Consider the following 25,709-nt stretch of genomic DNA (forward strand, 5'->3'; position numbering starts at 1 on the left):
AGTAGGAAAAGAATCTTTACTGTGAGGGTGGTGAGGCACTGAAACAAATTGGTTTTGAAACAGTTGTGGATGTCCCATGCTTGGAAGTGTTAAAGGCCAAGCTGGATGGAGCTCTGAGCAACCCAGTCTAGAGAAAGGTGTCCCTACCCATGGCAGGGGGTTTGAAACTAGACGATCTTTAAGGTCCCTTTCAACCAAACCAGATTCTATGACTCCATAATTCTATAAAAATATGCTTATACACAAATGTGCAGGCTTCTGTTGCAAGCTGTTTTTATCCATGAAGGAGTTTCTGGATAAAATACAAAGAAGCACTTGGATCAGGCACAGTATCTGAATGCTGTAAGCACTAGGCTACAGTCAGAATCCCCTCTTTTTTTGTTTTTTTCTGAACAGGAGCCATTTCTGTACTGTAGGTCTGCTTGGTGCAGAGGCAGAAAAAACTATCCAAACCCAAAAGAGCCTGCAGCCTCTCTCATTCAGGAGGGCGGCTTTCAACTCAAAGCAGTATGAAAATTGAATCCATTGAGGGCAACAGCTCCAAATTGCTAAGAACAAACAGGAGGGCAAAGAGTCCACTGACAAATTTTAAGTAAGCAGACCCTTCCATGAGCCACTCCTAAGAGAATAATTTCTTCAGTCTAACAGAGATGCAGTGTTTGCTTCTAGTTCTGCAAATAGCTTCCCCCCCCCCTTATTTTTTTTTAAACTTAGAGATGCCAACACAAAGCAATGGACTGTGGGTTCCAAATATATACAGTACACTGAGAATCTATAAGTACAATCAAGTACTACATCATTGTGTGGTTACATTTTCATGTGCATATAATATAAATCTGGCAGCAGTCAAAATCAATATTAGGACCTGTATATGCAAGTCCCGACATTTCAGACATACTTCTCTTTCATTTCTCTAAACCACCATTTTTAATGCCAAAACTTGCATTTTGTTTATTCCTAAAGCACCTATAATTGACTCTTTTTCAAAACATTGCTTATTTTAGAATCTCAGAAACTCTGACAGCCCTCAGACAAAGGAAATAATATATAAATATGCTGCTAAATCACCCATGTCTGTAAAAATTTAATAAACATATTACCTGACAAGAAATAGAATAATGATTTAGTGACTAAATCACTCAGTATAGTCTGTTCCAGTGCTGTAGCTTCAGAAGGTATCAATCCTTAGCAAATGGGAAGTACGAGATTCGGAAGTATGAGATTCAGAAGTCTGATGTTCTTTAAATATTAAATAGTTGCTACAACACCAAGGGGGAATTTCATCCTATTGTCTGGGGTGCATCCCTCCAGAATGAACCTTGCTTTGAAAAAACAACTCTGACAGGAACCACTGGCTCCCAATGATGTCCTAGAACAAAGCATTTTCATAGCAAATTCAAAGGCACACAGTGAAAATTAATGGGGGTCTATAAAAGATTTTTAATTTGGGTATTTGCTTCTCCACAATACGGTAATAGATCAAAAGCACAAATATATTGCTGTCTTGGTGATCTACAATCCAACACAGGGCATGGAGAGGTTCCAGATGATGGCTTTTTCATCCAGCATTCTCACCACCCAACTGCATCAGGCACTTGGAAGCAGCAAGTACCATTCTAGTAGAGCTTCTGCTAAAGCACTTAAAAAATTGTACCAGTGCAAATGCAGTATGCAGCCTGAATCACATCTTCTGTTTGCAGATATGTGTTCTCAGGACTTTCTGGACAGTTGGTTTCAGCACGTTTCTTGATCTGTTACCTAAGTGCTAGAAATTTGGCTGTGTTTCCTGAGTTTTATGTAGGACTTAAAGAAAAGGAGAGGAAGGTAAAATAAATTCCCATACTATCTGATTAAGTTAGTAATTAGGTGCCAGCAAGCTAAGGCTGAGAAGAATCAACTTTTCAACTTTTGAAATTTCTTTTTCTTAGTAGAGTAGAATGCATATAAAAACAAACACTTCTTGTTGTTCCCAAACATTACCCTAGAATTTTTTTTATTGAGAGAAAGAAACTTTCATGTTGTGTGTCTGCATCTTAAAATAATTGGAGATGAAATTAAAAAACACTATTTACTTATACATCCTTAGTTCAAACCTTCTTGGATGTTGTTATAGGAATGTGTGAGTGCTCTAAAACTGTACTGCACTTTTTTCCTACTTCTGAAGCATCTGGTGATAATTTACAGGTGAGAGATTGGGAAAGAAGGTACATTCAGTCATCTGCTGAGGAATGCTGGAATTATGCTTCTGTGCTGGGTATAAAACACAGGTTTCCTTCAGTACTAGGACCAACAACAGAGATTGTTTTGGGCCTTAGTAATCAAGAGCCAAACCTCAGTATGGGTCTGGGCAAAGGCATTAGAGCAGCTGGTGTGAAACACAGCCAACTCTGCATTTAAATGAGGTAACTGTGGACTGGCAGCAGCAAGTACCAAGTATCTTGGCCTAGGTACACTGCCCATGCATTTACCCTAATTTCCAGATAATATGCTGCAGCTACCAGTGAGTTCCAGGCTGATACCTCTAAATTGTCATTGATAATTAACCAACATAAAGCTAGCAAGGAGTGCGCATCTGACCCATTGTCATGCTTTTGGCTGCTGTATAGACAGAACTTTGTTTAGGTTAATCAGTGTGTATCCAAAGATGAGGGATGTCCTAAAACTTAATTTTTTGTGTGTGTTATTTATGTACCAAAGAATGCAGCTGTTGATGCTACCGAGTCATTTAATTTCACTGAGAGAAACCCAGCCATGTGTCTGGTCTCACCAGCTTTGAATCTGTCCAGAGGTTCAGAAGACCTCTGGTGGCTAAAGTTTCTGTGCCCAGGAGCATGTTGTAATAATCAAGACAGCGAAAATCTGTCCTGTGTATTTTAAAACATGTGGAAAATCTATGCTTTATGTGCGTAGAAAAACAAAAAAGGCCAGTCCATTAGAAATGTGAGGTAGCATGATTTTGTAAGTTATGCATATGTTCAATGACTCAAAGTCATTGAAATGACCCAAAGTCATTGATGCCTTGGATACAGGTAGAGTGGCAAGTCAGATGATCAGTGTCACTTGTTGGATATCACACTAAATCTTATATCCAAAAAAATGAAAGTCCTAAAGAAATTGCTAATTTGAAGTCTGCTCCAAACTTGTTGAAAGCCTTTTGATGAATATCAAGACTCCTTTATAACACCACAGAAGCATTCACAATCTATTTTCCCAGATAAAGTATTTCAACTTTTAATGTTTATTATTAACCTGTTAGCATATCAGAAGATGTATCAGATTTCTTCTCCATAAAATATTCCATTGCTAAAGAGGACATGGGGTTTCCACATTATTGCATTCTATGAAAAGCATAACAATTATAATTGCTGGAATTAAGGGCAAAACTAAAGAGCTAACCATAAAACACCATTCATTAGCGACACAAAGTGATGTTTTACATACCAGAATAACAGGGTCCTCTTGATACCACTGTTATCTCTTTCTGATGCTTGCAAGCAGCTCTCCTGAGGAAGCATTCATTTTGGTAAGTGTCTCCATTTGATCCACAAACTGGAATATAGTTTGTGTGACACTGAAAAAGAAATTATAAAGTAACTCAGTCATACAAAAATCATAGGATTAGTCTCAACTGCATATTAATATACAGGAAGATAGTTGTGTTACTAGCACTAACTTATAACCCTTTTCACTAAAGGAAGATATGAAATATATTAGTTTTACAGTATCACTCTATGTATTCCTCTTGGATCACTGAAATAATAGTCCAGCTCCATATGGGCTGAACATAGGAATTCAGTAGGAAAGATTAAAAGAACAAAATAACTATAGTGGGATTTTGTAATGGCTAGAGGGAATATGTCAAGCATCTAGAATTATTTGAAGGATAAACACTGAGGAAAGAGAAAACTTCTTCAAGATAATACAAGAAAGTATGACTAGGCACAGGGGGATGAAACTGAACAGAGGAAAATTTAAGAAGAACAGTGCTTAAGGGCAGATTTGCTGACCTTTTTGGTCAGAACAGTTTTACAAAGAAGGTGGAAAATAATCTTACAAAGGAGGTGGAAAACCATCACCATTCTCATTAAATTCATGACATCATGGGTCTTTTACTTGGTCAACACTATAATAACACTTTTGTATTACTAGCTGAAAAATTTTAAGCTTAAGTTAGTAGCATTTATACATTTAATAAAAGAAAGGTAGAAAGGAAGAATTGTCATTCCGAATCGCTTTTGCAGAAGCTGCCTGATTTTGCCATTTTCTTTCATTCTAAGAAAGATGTATTAGAAACCCCTTGTACATATACTGTGCATTAAAATGCTGGGACCACCAATCTGCCTAACATCTGAGACTGTTGCACAGCTTCCTGCTGAACTGGAGATCCGAACTCTGCTCCACTGGTGTGGAAAAGGAGACACTGTTTGGGTGTGCAGTGGTAACTGTGATGTCAGACACGCTTTGCATCTTCAAAACCCCAAGGCAAAAAGAACCCAACCAAAACCAAAAACCAAAAAAAGCATTGACCAAATACACAGAGTATCCACCAAGTTTCTTAACCATATATGGTTACCATTTATGACTAAACTGGTATAGTTCAACCAGTGAAAGTGCATGCAGAAATAGCAACATTTCTTAAGCTATACTGCCCCAAAAGGACAAGAGTTTCTCCTCCAAATTCCAAATGAGAGGCTCCCCCACAACAGTTCCTTTGTGCTTTGACATACACAAAGGTCAAAATATTCAATTTTTAAAACATAATTTTGAAGGGTATTACCCTCCAATCCCCTTTGTCATCCTGCCATAGATGACCAACTGAGAATGAACTAAGTAGTTACGGACAGAAATAAATCATGTTGCCAGCTCTGAAAGTTATTTCTAACAGTTTTGTGATACTTTCCCATAGTGACTAGCTCTCAGACATCCAACCACAGAGCTCAGTCACATCTCATACTGAACAGTCATTTCTAGGGAACAGTTAACAGGTGACTCCCAAGGGAGACAATACTATCCAATATATAATTCTCTGTTCAATCTTAAAGTAGCTGCGTGATGTTTTGAAGTTACAGGTTTCTGTCTTGAGGATAGAAAATGAAAGACAAAGTGATTCCTTTTTTACAATTTGGTAAATCTGTAACCATTTGGTACTGTACGGCCAAGAGTCCTCATGCAAATGTCCTTCAGATTAGAGTTCTTTTCTTGTGAGGAAATCCTCTAATACCTCAAATGATCAAAAGGGAGAGCATCTTTTCATGGACAGGATGTGATTTGTACAGTGGGCCATGGGAAAATCCATCCAGGCTCCATCCAATGCTATGAGATTGCTGAGTTCGCAGCATCTGCATGGGTTGTAAGGTTTCCTCACTATTTATATTCCTTTTCCTATTCTGTCTTATCAAAGTGGTGATGTTATAAAACTGTTTGCTGTGAAGTCTTTCTTACTGAGACTGAAAGAGAGTCCCATGATGTCTCTCTCAGCTCACCTCTCCCACCAGTTCATAACACACTCACTACGTGTTGATCAGTTTTTCTTTCAGGTTTTGTAAAACTCATCCAAAATATGGCAAAAGACCTTCCCAGAAGTTTGGTGAACACGTGATAATTCCCCTTTATTTACAGTGGGGGGAGATAACAGTATCTTGCTTTCTGACTTGGCAAAAATGAGAAAGCCTTCAATATTTTCAGAGAGGTTGCAGCCTGCAGAGCTCTTGCTGCCATGACATTATAGCTGTTTCAACGACAACGCTTAAATTTGCCGGCCAGTCATTACCAAACGGGTTCCTAGGAGTTAAAAATATGACTTCTTGAAGCTTCAGAAGACTAAACAGTCAGAAATGCTGCAAGGCCAGGAATGCTGGCAGATAAAGAGGAAGGAGTGGTAATGTCTGGAAAGCAACCAAAAACCTCTATGCATTTTCCTCAATCTGAGGGAAGTTTGTTCCAGCCTTGGCCCTAGTTCAGGGGCAGCTGTGCATAACTGTGTCCTTCTGCTCCCCAAGATGCACCTCTGTTGGGCAACCAGGGCTGCAACCTCACATCTGGTGGCATTTCCCCTCCATCAGAACACCCTCACCTGACCAGAACCTGGACTCCTGACCAACATAATTATACAATTGCATTGTTTCTAAAAACTGCAGTTTTAAGAGCATAAGTAATGCCTTGCTGTATCAGACCAGTGGCACATTTATCCACATGCAGTGGATGTGATATTCCAGCTGTGAGGAATAGGAAATGCACTTCAGGAAGAACAGGCTGACATTCCCACCTCTTCCTTTCAGTGACTCTTCAGCTGAACCACCGTACATCAATGAGTCTATTTCCTTTTCAAAACCTTGCAAGGGTCAGGAAAAAAACAGCTAGCTCTCAGTCTTGCATGTGAAGAACCTAACAGTTTGGGCTGAATGTTTTGCTGCCTGGGATATTTTGGTGCTGCTAATAATCATAAGACAAATAATTAAGGCTGAGAGTTAAACGAAGATTTCAAACTGCCATGTCTGAAAAATAGAATACCTTCTCCTCATCCTTAAGACTTCTTTCTTTAGAGTACGGGACAGTTTTTTCAAGAAGTACAAGAAAACTTCCAAGTTGCTTAAAACTATACTGGTTTTTAAAATGGCTTTTCAAGACATAGTATCAGCTTATCACACTGGCTAGTTCTTTTTTTTAAATCTTCATGACCTGGATATTAGGAAGCCATGAGATTTACTGCCTACAGAAAATAAAGTAAACCTTTGCTTAGCCTAGGGTTGCATTTCTTTTGCTTTTTTTTTTTCTTAATCACTGCTGAGCTTTGATTTTAGTATTTTTTGTAAATAGTTAGACAGAGTGAAGGCTGATGAGAAAACCTATTCTCCTAAGAACTTTTTCTTTCTTTAAAAGACAGTTGGATCCCATTGTTCTTATGAACAATGCCCCCAGCATAGGGTGAACAGCACCACATCAAAAGCCAGCTCTGAAACACTGGAACTCCAAAACAGCACAAGATCACATACACATTGTTGCTATTCTGGTTCTCCTTGATTTATTATTTATTGGAAACAGAACACACAATTATTTTTAAAACACTGAAAGACAGTCCACGTCAGGGTTGGCTGATAACAGTGCCAGTTCTTCCAGTTTTACTTTAAGTCTCATACATAATATTTGATACATTTGTCCTGGCTATAAAGTGTAAAGCGAAAGAATTGCTGTGTTGTTTCTTTCCTAAAAAAAGTTGGGGACAGTAAGGAAGGAAGGAAGGACTGCTGTGATAGTTATAAAAACTGTAAACTAAAGGCTAAAAAACTGACAAAGCAAATAGAACTTTTATTTATTACTTTTTAAAAGTTCATAAGACATTTTTATCAAAATTCAATACTTCTTTTTCCTTGAGTGGGACTAACTCACTGTTCTAATTCATAAATTTTATGATCACTGGTGATCTTGTTATTATTTGATTTTCTAAATGCCTTAAGATCTTTCAGGGTCTTACGTGTCACATTTAGCCACCAGCAGAATATAGAAGAATCCTCCAAATACTGGGTATTAGAGAAGCAATTCATAATAATATGGCATTTAACTTATAAAGCTTCATCTGATGTGTGTGACAACTCTTAGGGCACCCTGCTCCAAGCCACTTCCCTTACCACCTCGGGTCTTGGGGCAGGATGAGTCCAGGTGGGGAGGCAGGGAGCAAGTGACACCTGGCACTCCCCACCTCTGCTCAAGCTGGTTGCGGGGCCATGGGTGCCTGGCAGGTGATGGTCCTCTATTCTTTCCCACCTTGGTTTCTGCCACTGGCTGACTCACCAAAACTGTGTGGGGAACTAACATGAAGGAAGCTACACTCTCCACTTGCTCCCCGAGCACACCCTGGTGAAATACAGCCACACGCCATCCTAGTCAGTGCCACTGAAAAAGGAGCTTACAGTCAGACTCCATAAGCCTGTTGCTGAGGGAAATGTTTAAAGCAGTGATTCTACAAATACTTCAATATGCCTCAAAGATTTGTCAGAAACGGCAAAACAAAAAGGTGAGTGGCCCTTACCTGGAACTGACACGCACATTTCACACCATCGCCCTCTTCCTTGCACACTCCTCCATATTTACAGGATGATTCATCACACACTCTCATGTCGGATTCCCTTACATTTAACTCTGCAAAAAAATTAGAAAAAGGAGACAGAAAAGAAATTGTAAGATGAGGGATTCTGAGGACTGCCTTGTCCTTAAATCTTCTGAGCCCCCTGCTGCCTTACCCCCAACAGAAATTAAAGGGAAAAAGCCAGAGCTGTTCCCTGGGCTGCCCTGAATCAGCTCTGTGCTGCCCCTGGGCTCCTCCTCAGGGGCAGGTCCTGCTCCCCAGTGGCAGCTTCATCTGGTTAGCACAGTGGCTGTGGCTAAATGCTGTTTACCAATCAAAGAGATACAGAGCAAGCATGGGCTTATACTGCCCAAATTCCCTTCCATGTCTCCCGTGACAGGGATGCCCCATTACAAAACCCTCACCACAGAAGCTGAGTCTAATAGGAGTCTTTACACAAGTTATAGCCCATGTTTCTCACCCACTACTTCTTTTTGCTTTACTCTCCACAAAGGTCCCGAGGAAGAAAAGCTAAACCATCAGAATTTCTCTGCCCGGTTTTCCAGTCTCTGCAAGAGCCACACTGTTATCCTTCAGACTAAAAATAAACCAAAGTGTGTTTAAACTATTATAATTTGCTTGCACTGTAGGAGCCAGAGTAATGAACCAGAGATCTGTGTCTTAGCTGCAGCATAAAAATATGGAGCACAGATGCAGCTCCTGTCTCCATAACCTTGCAGCAGAGGCACAGCTGGTAAGGGGGAAACCAAGGGGCTATACATACCAACTGCACAGGCTCAAGCTCCAGTCTAAAGGCTGTCTAAATGGCTTCAAGCTTTTGTGGGCATCACAGTACAAGGCTAGATTTAAAGCAGAATAAATATATTCTTTTAAAATAAGTATTTGATTTTAACTATATATAGGAGAGAGAGCAAAAGAAGGTACCAGTAGGATAATGGAAGTGGTCAGTGTTATCCTAAATGTGACTTCATCAGGCTGTGTGGGAACAGTGCTGGTACTATCAGTTCCAATGAAAAGGTGAAAATTACACCAAGGGCTCTAGAAAAAAAAACCCTGCTACTGTTAAATGTGCAGTGATATCCAAGGATATCATTCAAAGATGTCTGTGCTACGGCTCAAGTCAGCAAGTATGATCCACTAAAGAGATTCATTGACAGTGGCATGATTTAAAATAATGCCTGTGACTTTTAATAAGCAAGCCCTATCCAGAAAACTGGCTTAAAGAAAGAACTGAACACCAGCCATTCAGAAATGGGGAAAGGTAGGTCAAAAGCAGAAGAAAATAATCCTCGCTGCCACTTAAAGAGTCTTAAACTGGCAATCACCCTCCTCCTCAGAGCAGTGTCAGCACTTTGGTATGACAGTGACAGACACCCCGGAAAACTGCTCCTATGTCTTTATGTAACATTATACACCCACACATATAGTCTATATAAATACATAAACAATAATTACTGTAATAAATTTTATCATATGTCATATGCTTCTATATTTAATATAGCATTATTACGTATTTTTTTCATAGCACTGAAGTTACAGGATTACAGCTCAATGCAAAGTCCAGTTATAATCCACATATTTTTTTTCAACTGTGAGAATAAACTGAAAAACATATCAATTCTTTTTTCCCTATAGGTCCATCTTCCTAAAGGCATAAATGAGGAGGGCAATGTGTGTAACATTGGGCAGATAGGTAACCTGGTTGCCATCACAACCCTGTGTGTGTGATCTCTAATGTTATTCTTAATGTCACCGTTTATCAAGCATGACTGCTGCGTTGTAGGCACCAAGCTAATGTGATAGAACATCGTAGCTTTTCAATTTAATGTGTTCATAACTGGCTCCTGAAGGAAATGTGCCTTTCTTTCTCCTCGTGAAGATCTGTTCCACAAAGATGAACAAACTAGCAAAATTAATTAAGGGGAAACGATTGTCATATCTGAAAGGGTCCACCTTTAGGTGATATCACATTTGAGAAATGCCACTATAAAAAAGGGGTAACCATACAGACAAATTAAGAGCATGAACAGCTTTCACAATTCTGTTTTTATCAGGTCAGGAAAATAATGAGATGCTGATCCCCCCTTCTCAGCTCTCAGTGGAGATCGCTGGACTCAGTGCTTTGCAACATCCTACCCGGTACCCCCAATCAGCAGAAGAAACCCTTTGGCAACTCAGCTCCTGCTTGAATTCCTGAGGGTCTACAGTATGTCCAACTGCCTAAGCAATGCAGTGCAGACTTTTCCTCAATATCAGTGTCCCCTGGTGTGGAGAGGGCACACAAACACCCAGGAAGGAGCCTCTTCACCACAATGGTGGGAAAGGCACCTCACTTTTCTGCAAAGGAGGGGAAGGACATAGTGGGGTCAGAAGGAGACCCCAGCTAGCAGTTCAGCATCAAGGCTGAACCAGAGATGAACTTGATCCTAACTTAGCTACTGCTATGACTTCAAAAGCCAATGAGAAAGGTAAAGATTTCAGAGCAAAACTATAAGAGAGGATGTGAAAATGGGGGTGGAGAATAAGCCTTTGTGATCCTCTCTCACCCCAAAAAACCAAGGCTTTTGGTTTGTTTTTTTTTTTAAATTCCACAGGAGGAATTACGATGACAGAAAGCACACTGTTTTAATGGTTACTTCATTTTAGGAGTGGATTGTTTTTCTTTCCACATAAATCACAAATACTGATTAAAAGCTTTATGGCATGAAATGAATGCTGTTTAGGAAAGGTCATACAGACCAGGAGCCAGCATGATTTTCCAAAGTTGTACAAAAGACAAGATACCCTGGTGACTGACACTTGAACATGACAGATGAACTTTATTCTATGGCAGGATGTCACCTAATCCCTTATTCTATTCAATGGAAAACTCCAGTACCAGCAAAATCAAACCTCCAACATGCGCACAATTGCATCTGATGAAATCACAAGCACTGGGAAGTGTGGTGGCCATAATGACTTCCACATACAAAAATGAATAGATGTGGATGGATGCTAATAGAGTGGGGAGGAACTGCAGATGATGTCTCGCATGTCTGAAATACGCTCTCTTTTCAGTGGATTCCTCACAGACAAAAGAATTAAAGCGGAGTTTCTGAAACTATTTCCAGAAGAACGGAATCATTATCATCATATGTGAGAACAAATCTATGAGAGGAGAAAGAACATGTAGCAAATGGTTTAGGGTAATTTCTTACATGTTTCTTTAATGCCTAACACAATTCATTTCCTAGACTTTTAGCAGATATAAATAAGAGAAAGTCTCAGTGTGATTCATTATGCACAGTGAGAATATGGTAGGTAGTAACCCATCAATTCCCAAGGGAAAATATAATTAGCGCAATTAAATCAGGCTTCCAAATTTATGATAAAATTAATGTCCAAAGACCTGAAATGAAGTATTAAAATGATTTGCTAGTATCTGTTCAGCCAATACACTTCCTGGTTGTGCAATGACTGAACGGCACAAATCAGCCTGAGAAGATCCACAGTAAGGTCTTTTAGGTTTGGGTATTTTCTCTTTTGAATAGAATTCATCCTATGATAGTTTGATATATCATTAAAAATGAGGAAAGGCTTCTCTATTTTGACTCCTTTCAGAGAATTTGAAATACAGCTCAATACAAGTAGCTGAAGACTGGCTTTTTCCCTGTGACCTCAAAGTGCATTGCTCTGAGGCTCTTGTTATAAGCTAAATTACATGTGTCAAAATCATGAACCTGAAGGTGAAATCAAATTTGTAGCTTTAAGTATATCAAACATGTTGCTTCCATCTGGATACCTCGAGAATAAAGTAAAATCTAAGATGGCCATATGTGTTAACTTTGTTTTTCAAAACTCATGTTTCTCCTGTGGTTGGCAATAGTACGCAGCAATGATGAATGGATATAAGGAACCAATAAATACCTTTCCCACATGAAAGTGAGCATGTGAGTTTAGTAAGAGTGCTCCCAGTTTTGTCCCTTTTGAATATTGCAGCTGTGCCTGAGAAAAAAATCTGCATGCCTGCCTGCCTGCCTGTCTGTTCTCTCTTGCTATGGGTAAGACTCCATACCAGGAGACATGCCAGGACCCCTCATGCCTTTTGCACTTGACTTATGGGTTTGGTAAAAGAGGGAACGCATTAGATGGAAAAGGCGAGGCATCTCACTGCTGCTTTCCCATTCTCCAAACAGTTTGTTCTTTGTGAAGCCAAGTTTTAAATTAGGATGTCTGACAGATGTCATGTACAGACATATGCACACACACAGACCTGGGCAAGTTCATAAAGGGTCTGTAACTATTGGTTAAAAGAACTCCCAAAATTGTAAGAACCATTGAGTCGAGTCAACAGTGGCTTGGGAAAGGGCTCAGGAAAAATTATGTTGCAAAGGATATATTAGAGCCCACAAAGTGTACTGGAGCTAGTGGTGTTATGACTGGATGAGCTCTCAGGACCACAGAAAAGAGTCAGAGAATCAAAATCTGATGAGCAGAAAACCTATAATCTACTCAGTTTTGGGAGTCAACCTGGTTCGGCTTTGGCAAATCATTGGCTTTTTTTGGTTTTAGCAAATCATTCTGGTTTTGACAAATTATTTATAAATGAATGGAAAACCAAATGGGGGAAAAAAAAACCCAAAAAATCTTTCCCTTAAGGATTATAAAGCTGAGGTGCTCACAAGTACAGTAATAACCTAAGTCTTAAATCTAACTGTTGAATAAAGCTTCACCTGCCAGTCACACTATCTGCCCCACAAGAAAGATGATAGCCAGAGCCAGGCCTTTGCCCCCATGGTTCCCAAGCTCAGCCTGCCCATTTCAATCATGAAGGTGAGTTCAAGTGGCATCACAAGTAAAGAAAGTCACTGCAAAATAGATTCTCCAGGGGAGTATTTTAGACACCTCTGCTCACCTCCAGCTGCCAGCCCAGACCAAAACAGCACAATTCTGTAAATCCTACCAATCCCGTGCAGACATACAAGCATCCCAGCTGGTAGTGGCTTCAGTCACTTTAGATTTCCATCACCTAAAGTGACTTTGACATTGGTTCAGACACTTAGCTCACATGCACACATCTAAACATAAACATTTACATTTAGATCTCTTAATCTGCAAGCTCAGCCCCATCCCACTGCCTTTCAAAGTGCATCCAGAACAGTCATTCCTGCAATAAGTCATGCAGATGCTTACAGAGCAGTTTCACCCAGGCCGTGGACAGGAGGCATGATTTTGGGAGTATCCATGTGTGATCTAGCTGTTCTGACACTAGATACGTGTTTGAAGTGAGGCAGTGTAAGTTATTCCCCATTGCAGCAACTGGGTACAAATCTCTCAGAAAAACAGAAGTTACAGCGGTGTACAATAGAACTTGTTTCTATTTATTTTATTACAGGTCTTAAACTCCCAACTGTTCCTTCTATGCCAGTTTCCCTCTTTGGTCAATCTTTCTCTACAGCTCTCCACTACCCTTTCAATGCTCACTTCAAAACATCAGAACAACATTGAAGAAACACGCTTCTGCTTTGAAAATTGAATTAAGAAGTATTAGGGAAAAAAATATCTCTGAACTAGGTGGGTTCTTTTGTAAAGCCACTGAAGAAGTAAGGATCAAGCCCAGACTCTGAAAAGCAGTGTTTCCCTTACTGGCATTACACTACTCTAAGAGTGAGATTAGCTAAGAATATATTTTTTTTTTTCTAGAGACTTTGCGGCTTCTTTTAAGACACTGAAGCCACATGTTGGACTACCAGTTTGCACAGGAGAAATGTGGACAGGGACACAGATTCAGGGACACACACACGCCTCAGTTCTTTGCAGGAGACAGGATGTAAAGGTTGTTGAATGGTGGACATAGAAGAGTTCTTTTATCTTCTCCAGCTTCAGACTGCCACATCGACCAGCACAAACCTGACATCTCTTACTACAACTTTTGTGTTCTGTTTCTGCAGCAAAAAGCAAAACTAGGAGCCAAACTCACCTAACATACACCAAATATTACAGGTGAAGTGTTCTTCCACCTGCTTTCTGCCTGTGTGGTGAAGTTGGTTTATTTTAAAACAACCCAGCATGGACAGCTCAAATGTGTACATGTACACAAACTGTGATGGGGGAAAGGAAGCCCCCAGCAACATTTTCTTTGACATCTGTCACTGATACCAATACAAAAAACCACTGAATATTGACTCCTGCTTTTTCTCAGTGTCATGGTCATAAGGTGTTTCCCTGAAATAAAACTTATCCTAGCAGAAAGTGAGTGAGCAGCCACTGCTACCTGTCCCTTGGTCAAGGAGGACAGAATCATAGAATCAGTGCTGGAGCAGGTCCAGAGAAGAGCAATGAGGCTGGTGAAGGGACTCAAACACAAATTCTATGAGGAGAGGCTGAGGGAGCTGGGGTTGTTTAGACTGGAGAAGAGGAGGCTCAGGGCAGACCTCACCACTCTCTACAACTACCTGAAAGGAGGCTGTAGCCAGGTGGGCGTCGGTCTCTTCTCCCAGGCAACCAGAAGCAGGACAAGAGGGCATGGTCTTAAGCTCTGCCAGGGGAAGTTTAGGTTGGATATTAGGAAGAAATTTTTTACAGAGAGAGTAATCAGACATTGGAATGGGCTGCCCAGGGAGGTGAAGGATTCACCATCTCTGGAGATTTTTAAGATGAGACTGGTTGTGCCATAGTCTAGTAACCACAGCGGTATTGGGTCAAGGGTTGGACTTAATGATCTCAGAGGTCTTTTCCAACCTGGTTGATTCTATGATTCTATCATAGAATATCCTGAGTTGGAAGGGACCCACAAGGATCATCCAAGTCCAACTCCTGCACAGGACCATCCCCAAGAGTCACACCATGTGCCTGAGAGCATTGTCCAAATGCTTCTTGAACTCAAGACTGGCTTGGTGCTGTGACCACTTCCCTGGGGAGACTGTTCCAGTGCCCAACCATCCTCCCGGTGAAGAACCATTTCCTAATATCTAGGAAAGGTAGATATTAGGAAATATACCTTAGAAATACCTAAGCCTCCCCTGACACAGCTTCATGCCATTCTATCGGGTCCTTTCACTGGTCAACGCAGAGAAGAGATCAGTGCCTGCCGCTCTGCTTCCCCTCATGAAGAAGCTGTAGATGACAGTGAGGTCTCCCCTCAGTCTCCTCTCCTCCAGGCTGAACAAGCCAAGTGACCTCAGCTGCTCCTTGTATGGTTTTCCCTCTAGACCCTTCACCATCTTCTTTGCCCTCCTTTGGATGGATGCCTGGCTTTAGAACTGCAACCAAAGGAGCAAGTGTTGTTTCTTGCTTCATGGTTAAAGAACAAGGTATTACTAAAATGCAGTGCCTTCAGAACCCCAATCTTCCCCAACAAATATGTGTCATTGGTAAAACCTGAGATTACCATTTATTTGGTAACTAATAAACAATTTCTACATTAGGGTTTCCAGAGCATTTTACTATCCCCATGTTTCAGCAGTTGTGGATTATGTAAATCACAATAATATGCATTGTAGAGCTTATGTCTGCTGAATTTCTTCTCAGAAATTGTCAGAGGTTATGGGTGAAGAAAAAGAGAGCAGATGAGCCCCTCAGACAAAATTAGCAATTACTTGTCCACATAAATAATACTTTCTTGTGTCAGGCAAAGCAAAGTAAGACAGAATGGATCATACTATATTGTTCATATGAAAAATTATGTTTTTCAGAAAAGAAAACAAACAGTAAGACCAACTACTGGGAAATAATTAAGGCAGAAAGAGGATGTCATTCAGACACTGTACATCCCCTTTGAAGATGGCTGTTGTCACTGATTTCAGGTTTAGTAAAAAAAAATATATAGGAAATTTAGAATGTGGAGAGTGGAAAAAGAAGAACAAGGAAAAGACCTTTAAAAAAAAAACAATCAGAGAAGAAAAAGAGGAAAATGAAAATATGTAACACAGGAAAATCTAAAAGAAATGTAAGTTTTAAATAATCAAAACAGTTAAAAGTCAGTTATATGGAAAAAAGAAACAAAATCATTAAAATGAATTTATCCTAGAAAAACATAGACAACTATAATCTAATGGAATTAAGATACTCCCAGACATTTTTTTAATTGGTCAATTAATGGATGCCTTGGGTGACTGATGGCAAATCTGCTGTTTTCAAAACAACCTTAAGCAGTATTACAGGGCTAGCAAAACCCGTTTTGCTGTGTCTCAATGCAATATTTAATGCTCAGTTGTGCAGAAATAAGAAAAAAAGCTGTGCTTTGGCTCTTGAGAATGCTATCTGAGTGAATAAAGTTTGAAATATTTCTCTAAAGCTACTATTACAAGACTGCATTAGCTCTTGATTGCTTAAGTGCTGTCCAATATATCTAGGATGATTATACTCTTACATTTCTAATCATCTAGAGTCTCCTTTTAGAACAGAGGAAAACTGAACGCATACATGCTGCTAAAGGAATTAGTATTCTTGCACACAATAGGAAACCACAGCAAATTTTAACAACTAGCACTCACACAGCAAGGTAGCAAGACTGGCTTCAAACCCGAGAGTCTCCCACACTGCAATATTCACATAACTAGTGTGCCTCATACTAACTCTATTCAGTGTGAGAAAAGTAAGGAAAGTGTCACAGTGACGAATGTTTGTATGACAGTTCCGTCAAAATATTGGATGCAGCCGATGGTGCATTTCTGTTTCCATCAAGGAAAAAAGAAGTATTTGCAGAGAAAGTTAAGGCACTCTTTTTCTTATATTAAAAGTTTTGACAATATTTCAGAAATTCTGTATAATCTGTAGGTGAATATTTCATCAAATGGTACAAATCGACAAGCTGCGGAGTTGGTTGGAGACAGGGAAAGATGCAGAAGCAACCTGGAATGATTTTCTCTCTCTTAAATACTTTTGTATCAAGGTCAGGCAATACAGCAATCTGGCCTTCAGGACATGAGTCTGATGCGCTTCTCCATCAACAGCTATCCAGGCCACTGATTTCAAAACTTGCTTATAAAGCAGAATATGTCTTACTACAAAAAATTACTGAATATGATTATGGAAGGCCATTATAAAAAAGTTAGCAAGTCATGGCATATTTTTACATAAAATTAAAATAAAATATTAGAAAAGAAACATGCTCGTATAGTATATTTATAGTAAGATTTATTATAACATATATTATCAATCTTTTGTTTCTAAGGAAACCAAGGCTGCGCAGGAGCAGCAACTGTCCAAATATGTCTCCATTGGTTTGTTCCAATAACTTTTGCACTCATTGGGAAATTCCAGCCAAATCTGACAGTTATAGAGGCCTGAGACAATGAGCTTCCTACAAGTTCATGGAAAATCAGTGGTTGCTTAGAGAAAGGGGATCCAACGTCATTATCAACTGGAGGAATTGAGGGCACATACATTGGGAAAAGGCTCATGTGACAAGATCACAAATGCATGTGATGTGTTTCTTTTCACAAACACATGCAAATAAGTAGCATTGGCTGTTTTCCACTCATGGAACCGTTATGGTCCTTGCATATTGGAAAATTAACCTTGGATCATGTAAACACATGGACTTTTAGGATACTGGATAACTTGTGCTGCTGAATGCTAATGCCTATACAAATGGATGTATTCTGGTAGGTAAACCTCAAAAATAGTGCTCTTACACTTTGCCATCCTTTTTCAACTAGTGGGACTCCTAGGAAATTTTTAATTTGCATAAATTATACTGTTAATTCCTGACAACTGTGTAGCATGTGCAATTACAGTCAGTGAGAAAACGTTATTTGTCCTTGTTCCCTTAACGTTCCCTTGCCCTCTTGCTCTGTCTCTCAGTCTGCAGAGTAGATGGCCAAACAACAAAAATATTCCCAAGAAACTTGCTAAGGGTCTTATATCTCTCCTCTCTCCTGTTCCTCAGGTTGCTTTCTAGAATCATTGCCCTGTGTAAGAACACAGTAGGCAAGCATAGTGCTCCCATAGAAGTTATAGCTTTGGCTAATGAATTCTTGCCCAGAAGAAATCTTTCTATGCCAATTACAAAGCAAGGTGAACTCTTCAGTCTTGTTCATAAAGTAAATCTGACTGTTACTTCCCTAAGCCTGTAGAGGAATGGCAAGCTGATCAAACACTGAAACAACAGAGCTCTCATTTATACTCCTGAAGAACCTGAAGACTGAAGCAAAGTAAAATGGCAATAACAACAGACACTAAAGGAACTAATCAGCTTCTATAAACATTGCAGGGAATTTCTTCTTTGTTTTGTAGGTGACATACTTAACAACTTGATTCTAAATTGCAAAATAACATTGGTCAAATTCTGATCCCATTCCTGGCACAAAACTTGAAGGCATGTAGTCTAGGGACCAGCTTGCCAGATTAAGAGGTGGAATTGAGGTGTCATGCTCTCTATTGTCATCAAATCTCCAGAATTACAGTATTTGCTTACAGGCGGGGGATGGATGGATAATGGATCTACCTCACCATGGTGCTAAAACGTGAGCTCCTCCTGTTGTCTGTTCCTCACTCTCATTTCTTCTAGAGCAGAAACAAGCCCTGGTGTGAACAGTGCTATGATGCAGAGAAGACGCAGCCTTTCTATAACCATGTCAGTCATCTCCCCTCTCTGATCATCACCTTCAGAGCTCTGGGCTGCAGTCAGAAAACAGAGCCTTTGTCTTTGTGAGCAATCATCAGGGAAGCGGTAAGAGTGCCTGATAACAAGTCAGCAGAAGCCTGAGCACATCCAAAGTGTGCCCATTTACCATTTTCTTCACTCTCAAGATCATGCCAACATATGCTTGACTTTAATGCTCTGGAAGTCCTAGCATAGAGAGACTTAGTTTCTGTATGTGGATTTACACTTTCCTCTAAAGAAAGTTACGGAAGTTGTTTGGGTTCTTGATGTTCATTTTACCTCATTTTAAAGACATTTGGGAGGACTGGGAAATCAAAGCCAACTATAATTACTCATCAACCTTACCACTTTCCGCTATTCTTGTGGTTTCAGTGTCAGAGAAATGTTTAAAGAGCAGATGAGTCTTGATCCTCACAAGCTCCACCTGCAAGCACGTTCACAGCTGTGGAACAGACTCCCAGGTTGTCAGCTAATACGCATAGGGATGAGCTGACCTTCTGGGAGTCGTTTTCTGGTGACTTATTTCAAAAACTTTAAAATAAATTCAATAATGATTTTTTTTCAAATAAAAAATTTCCCAAGGATAATGGAAAACACTTAAGAGGAAACTGCTAGGCTTTCATGGATAAAGCAACACAGCACTTACACAGATTATACAGCATCATTCAGGTTATTACATACGCTCTGCTTATTACACACATAATAAATGAGTGCCAGAAATTGTATGTTTCATGGGGAAAAAAAAGAGAAATATTTAAAAAATGCAAAATAAACATATGTATACACACATTCTAAACCCCGTATTTTCAGAAAAAAAATTTTCAATGTTCAGTATTGGCTCCTATGCTACTGTCCTTCCCTTCCACTTTTCCATTTATCACAACTTTTTTTTTTTAAGAATCAAAACGACCGAAGAAAAAGAAAACTATCTGGACTGTGAAGTCCTTGTATTTCTCAGCTATGAACCCAAGAAAAACAGGTGCCTTTTGGTGAATTTTGTAGAAAACAGCTCTATCTGAAATGGTGTTTTGCCACTTGGCATACATAATTTGAGGCTCCAAACCATAAATGCCTGGGCAGAGACCTAACCTTGAGCATCTGCGATATCTAAATAAGCTAAATGGAACTGATCATGTGCAAGACAAAGCCTTTAAGTGCTTCTAGGATCAAGGACACAAGCAATTTTTGAGGACCTGATTTTTATGCAAATAATAATTAACTTGACTAGGGCTTCCATCTATTGGTTAAAAATGTGTAGAAATACAGAGTGAAAAAATATTTTAAAGCACTGTTTATTCCTCAGTTTTTAAACTTTCCCTTAAAAGCAGCAGAATATATCTGACAAAGAGTTGTCAGATAGTGTATTAATCTAACTCTTAATTATTCACTCTCTACAGGAAAAATGCTGCAGTCTGCAAGATGATTTGATAGCAGAAATCTAAAATGTGGCTTCAAATAGCTTAAATTTTAAATATTACTCATAGGTCCCAGTCACTATCATTAACAGCTATGTGAAATATCATAATACCTAGCGGCTGCAGCAAAGATCAGATCCTCCTTCTAAAAGACATGGATGAAAACCAGTCCATTACTTACAGCATAAGCACAGAAGTCACACAAAATCTAATAAAAATTAGATAATATTGTGTCCATTTCAGTGGATGTACATGAGGAAGAAAAGTATGTACAGAAAGAATGATTTATCCAAGGCTACAACACAAGGCCAAGGCAGGATACCACAAAAGAACTTGTCCCTCTCCAACTGTTTTGCTACAAGGTCATCTTTTATCATTCTCATCACCTTCCCTTTAATAGAAATATCTTCAATACCACAGCTAGGAAATCATTATAGTCACCAAAAAATGGATCAGACACAAAATGATTTAGGGAGCACATGTCGATCATTTTAAAATGTGAGAGAAAAAATTAATACTAACTCGCTAAGGCTACTAATGTTAACTAAAGAGTTATGTTGATGTATTAATGCAGCTTGCAGGACTCATTTGCTGTATTCAAATAACTGATAATCACTGCTCAGAATTCAAACCGTGCTGCTGTGATAGAGTCTAATGCAGACAGTGCCGTGCAAACCCAGAAACATGTCTCATAGCTCCACTGGGAAAAACTCTTGTTTGTTCAGGAACACAACATTGTAAGGGATTGGCTCTTGAGCAGCAATACATGAAAAAATGGAGGAGCCTGAATACACTTTTGGGATGCGCTTTGTCTTAGGGAAGGTAGGATAGAGTGGCAAAGACCAATAAGAGGATAATAAGGCTTGAATCAAATATAGATAATATTTTTCAGAAAGGACACTGTCTTTGCGAGGGTGTGAGGAAATGGATCTTTGCTTGCAGCTCCCATCTGTGTGGTCTCCTCTCATAGAGCAGTCAGCATCCCTGTGCACCCAAGACCAGTTTTCTAACGGAGACACCTCATCTCACATCCTCTTTCTTTCCAGTCACCTCAGATTTTCAGGAGCTGATCCATTCCTCAGATAAGCTCTAAAAGAAACCACTCCTGCAAATCTCAACTATGAGCGTAGCTCAAGGCTAACTGAACACAGGGAGAAACCTGATGCATCCAGAGAATCCAACTGACACTTTCCAAAACTGCCAGCAAGTCACCTGTCATCTGAAGATGATGGGGGTAACAAAGATTTAGAACTCCTTGCAAGGTATGAAAACTGTAAACCTGTCATACATCTTATTTCTAAGTTTGCAAAAGTGGAAATTTAGACACAAATGTCTGAAAAAAACCCAGTAAATTTGAAGCCTGCATAACCTCCACACTAGAGGGACTAGAGATCAAACTTGACAGATTGTGGTCATGGGATAGGAAAATCCTCATTGCAGAACCAAATTTCAAATCTAATTCAAGATAGTAGTGCCTGACATTCATTTTCTATCTGGAAGAATCTGACTTGCCTTCACCAGAGAAAATCAGCAAAGCATTTCCCATGCCACAAGTATCCATTCAGAGGTACTTGTGAAAACTGTTCTGGCAGCTCTGCAGAGGTGAGCCATCATCCTCATCTGAATAACTAAGCAGATAGATGGGTTGAACACTTGGTGAGGGATTCAACATTACAAGTGCCTGTCTGCACTAGCATTTTCAATGTTAATAGAGACTGACAAAGCTGAGGCAAAGAAAAACTTACAGAAAACAGTCTTCTTGCAATGACAATGATTATGAATGTTTTCCATAATCTCAGTCAAGCTCTTTGAGCAAGACCTCCACTGACGCTGCTGATCGATTCTTTCTATACAGGATTACTGAAGGGCCTGTGAAAACAAATAACTGGAAACATCTTCCCTCCAATTCCCTAATGCTGTTCACAACAGTTTCATATAAACACAACCTTACTTGTAATCAGGTGAGGGAAATCAGTGGGGCCTCATGGCCATCTCTTACATATTATATTCTGCTTCCAGCAGCTGTAAATTCAACGCTTCGCTAGGCATTAAATTTACTCTTAAGAAACATTTTCCAAGAAAGGTGACAGAGTTATTGCACTGTTGCAGCTGTGGAGACAGATGGCAGTACGCCAAAACTCCAACAAAATTTTAAATTAGAAATTTGACCATCTGCTATAGGTGGAGAAAAAAGGTTTTTATGCTCAGGCTCCTCCCTTAGTTTTGTAATTTCCCTGGTACTTAAATGAACGATCTGGTGTGCAACAGATGCCATATGCTTTCCAACAATTTCTCATTTGCAGCTGATAAGCACTGGAATGTCTTAAATATTCAAGAGAACCAGGAATTACTTCTTAAATTGCATTATGCTCTGCTATTACTCAGCCTATGACAAAGCAGGGTAGTATTTCGCAAAAACTCCCACTTACTTTGGGATACTCCCAATAATAAAATCTGCTTAGGTTTACTTACTTGTTACTTGAAACAGGAGTAACAAGAACACAACGTTTTTTACCACCTGTATCCTAACTAGCTCTTCAATCAACAGTTATAGCTGGTGTATCTTTAAACATTAGGTAAACTGCTTAACAGCTTCTTTGAGATGTATGAAAAAAATGGAAGAAGCAGTCTCTTCAGATAGGAAATCATATTTTTGGTGTCTGACCCTCATGTAAGAATGCTGTGAAATTCTCAATCAATACAGAACTGGAAACTTTTTTTTAATGCTTACATGCATTGACTATATTGCTTTTATACAATTCTAAATCACAGCCTACAAGAATGTTAGACAAGTATAAAAATGGACCTAAGGTATCACATTATATATTCACAGATGGAAAAACATGCAATGCATTGAAACAGAGATGAATACAGCAGGTCCTGACACTAAAATGTGGACTCCAGCAGCTCATTTAATTAATAGTGAATATGAACACTTGAAGCAAACTGCTTAAGTGTATATTCTAATACTGAATTTTAATTGTGTATATCATTGTAATCCCCCATGCGTTATTCAAATGATTGTTCTTGTTTCTATTTTTGCTATATGAAGTGGGGGGAACTACAAAGCCCCTGAATACATCTAGAGCCATGTATTACTCAGTAGCTACTTCAAAGGCCAGTTCCACTTGTCAATATGAAATTTAAAAAAACAAAAAAGGGATTTTCACTGATTCTCGCAACAGACTTTCTAGGGGATATTTCCACAGCCCATGGGCTACCTCTTTCTCTCCTCTGTTTCTGTCTGCACAATGTTCTAGAAAATATGTTTGGGGCTTCTGCATCCATTAAACGCACATCTTTAAAGCAGCGTGGCTCAAAGGGCCCCATGAACTGGCTGAAAGAGTTCCCTTCTACAATCCAGAATGGCACCAGAGATACTCTAATAGTGTTTAAATCCCACACACCATGTCTGCACCCTACCTTGGCCCCTTGTGCACAGAACAAAGACATTTGCAATATTGACTGTGTTGGAACGGTGTTTTTTTCTAGAATGTTCTTTGCAATCTGAAGACATAATGACATACCTTTAGAATACTAAAAAGTCACGAAAACTATTATAAACAGGTTGGATTGTTTAGGGACAGAGAAATCACATTTCCATAGCAGTGACCTTTTAGGATTATTACACAGAAATGCCAAGGAAACTTAGCCAAGTCTTATTTTTAGTATTTTTTAGTACATTTTAGTAGCTTTTGTAAAGAATCGTACCTGATATTGATGGGTAATTATGCAGTCACTTTATCAACTTTCTACTCCTGTTAGGTTTTTGTCACCATGTGCAAGTTTCTCATAAAAACTGATTTGAGGCTAATCTCTGGGTGATTTGGTGACAGAAAAACATTCTGTCTACATGAGGCTGTCTGAAACATTAAGGTATCAAACATAAATCTGCTATTGTGCCACTGCAGGACTTCAAAAATATTATTAATATGTATTCTGTAACACCTAAGTTGTCTGCAGGGCTTTGAAACAGATGAACACAAATTTCAAAGGCAAGGTAAATAGTAATTCAGTTAGATCAAAATACAGAAAGAATAGATAATCAAGAGCAGTGCCAAGAGTCAGAAAAAAACGTCAGGCATTAAAAATAAACAAGAAGAAAAACTCTTGAGAGGGGGTCAGTAATGCCTCAGCTGCCCCACATAAGAGTTTTCAGCACTGATTGCTGGCCATGTTATCTTTCTAAATTTATTTCAAACCATAAATTTAACATCTTTATTTAAATTTAGACTTTAGACTTCCATTAAAAGGGGCAACAACTGAGTGTTTTTAGAAGATTTGGGGGGAAAGAGTGGGCTGGAAGTGCTGGCTGTTTAGAACAGCAAGAGTCTTTTATGATGTCTTTTGCTGCTGCCATGCCATCTTACACATTTTTGTGCATTTAGAAGTTCATGCCTTTTCTCACAGTTGATGCAGCTTTTTGAAACAGCCATTAACCAACATATTAACAGGAAAACCAAACACTTTTTGTCGAATGCCATCATATGACACTTCTTGACATGCTTATGCAAAATCATACTACTGATTTCTAGGGCTGTTTCACTGCTCATGCCTGAGCTACAGTTTTGTACCGATAACAATAAGCGGCTCCTATGCTGAGCATGTGAACCAAAGCTGCTCTGGGATCACTTCTTCAGCAGGCAGGAGAGAGGTAACATGGGACTGAACTTTACCACTTCTAACTAGCTCAGAAAGCATAAAACCCCGGAGAGATCCAAAGAAATGTGTTTTCTCTCCTTATCCTATTCATTTCTTCTTTCTCATATTAACCTCGGTCATCCTGCATTGCTCAGCAGGACAGCATCCTTCAGCAGACGGAAAGGACCTTTAAAATTAAGAAAATGTAAGACTTAGTGATCAGCTTCAGAGTTCACTCAGCCTGTCTCTGTTTCCAACTCAGCTGTAAGTCTATGTGCATCTTTTCTCTATTTTGTATACAGAGAAAAAACCTACCTTTGACAAAATCACATTTTTATTGATAACCATGATCTTGCCTAATTAAGATGACTGAAAAGATTCATAATTCAATGCTAGTATTAAAAATATAAGTTATAAACAAAATGGGCTGAAAATTTCATCTTTGAGAAGCACCACATAGAATCTATCAGCAATTTAAAATCTACCATGGTAGGTAGGGAAATTTTATTCTATTTTATCTGCAAATGATCCCAATTTTATTCTTTCTTTGTCCACCTCTTATTTGTCTTTTCTTAGACTTGCCACCTCATTTTCTAATTTTCACAGTAACTTAGGGTCAGCTTTTAACCTGGAACTTAGGCTGGAACACAATGGCAGCCAATCCTTTGGAAAATAAACTGGATTGGGGTAGGTATTTCAAAAAGCACCATCCACATTTAGAATATGTAAAAAGTAAATATAACAAATAATTTTAAAGAAAATAAATAAGAAAGAGTACAAAAATGGAATACAGGTGGTTGTAGGCTATTCTTATAATAACTACCCAACAGTTTTAAACCAGCTAGGAGACCAGTTCTCATTATAAACAAACATAGAGAATAAAGACAGTAGCAAATCTGAAAAAAAAAGCAACTATATGAAAATGCAATAATGAAACAAGAGTCTTTCTTCTTGATGTACTTTTAAATTTATAGGCAATGAC

General features: G+C 39.1%; 1 protein-coding gene across 2 annotated transcripts in view; it reads right to left on the bottom strand.

Moving 5' to 3' along the window:
* Positions 1 to 25,709, bottom strand: part of TMEFF1 (transmembrane protein with EGF like and two follistatin like domains 1) — a 117,395-nt gene that overhangs the window by 40,183 nt on the left and 51,503 nt on the right. For both annotated transcript variants that reach the window (XM_032677665.1, XM_032676991.1), the window contains exons 2-3: positions 8,027 to 8,136; positions 3,442 to 3,571 (exon numbers count right to left, since the gene is read on the bottom strand). In XM_032677665.1, coding sequence (XP_032533556.1) covers positions 3,442 to 3,571; positions 8,027 to 8,136 — 240 coding nt within the window. The remainder of the gene's footprint in view (positions 1 to 3,441; positions 3,572 to 8,026; positions 8,137 to 25,709) is intronic.

The sequence above is a fragment of the Chiroxiphia lanceolata genome, chromosome 1, assembly GCF_009829145.1.
Source record: "Chiroxiphia lanceolata isolate bChiLan1 chromosome 1, bChiLan1.pri, whole genome shotgun sequence".
NCBI lineage: Eukaryota > Metazoa > Chordata > Aves > Passeriformes > Pipridae > Chiroxiphia > Chiroxiphia lanceolata.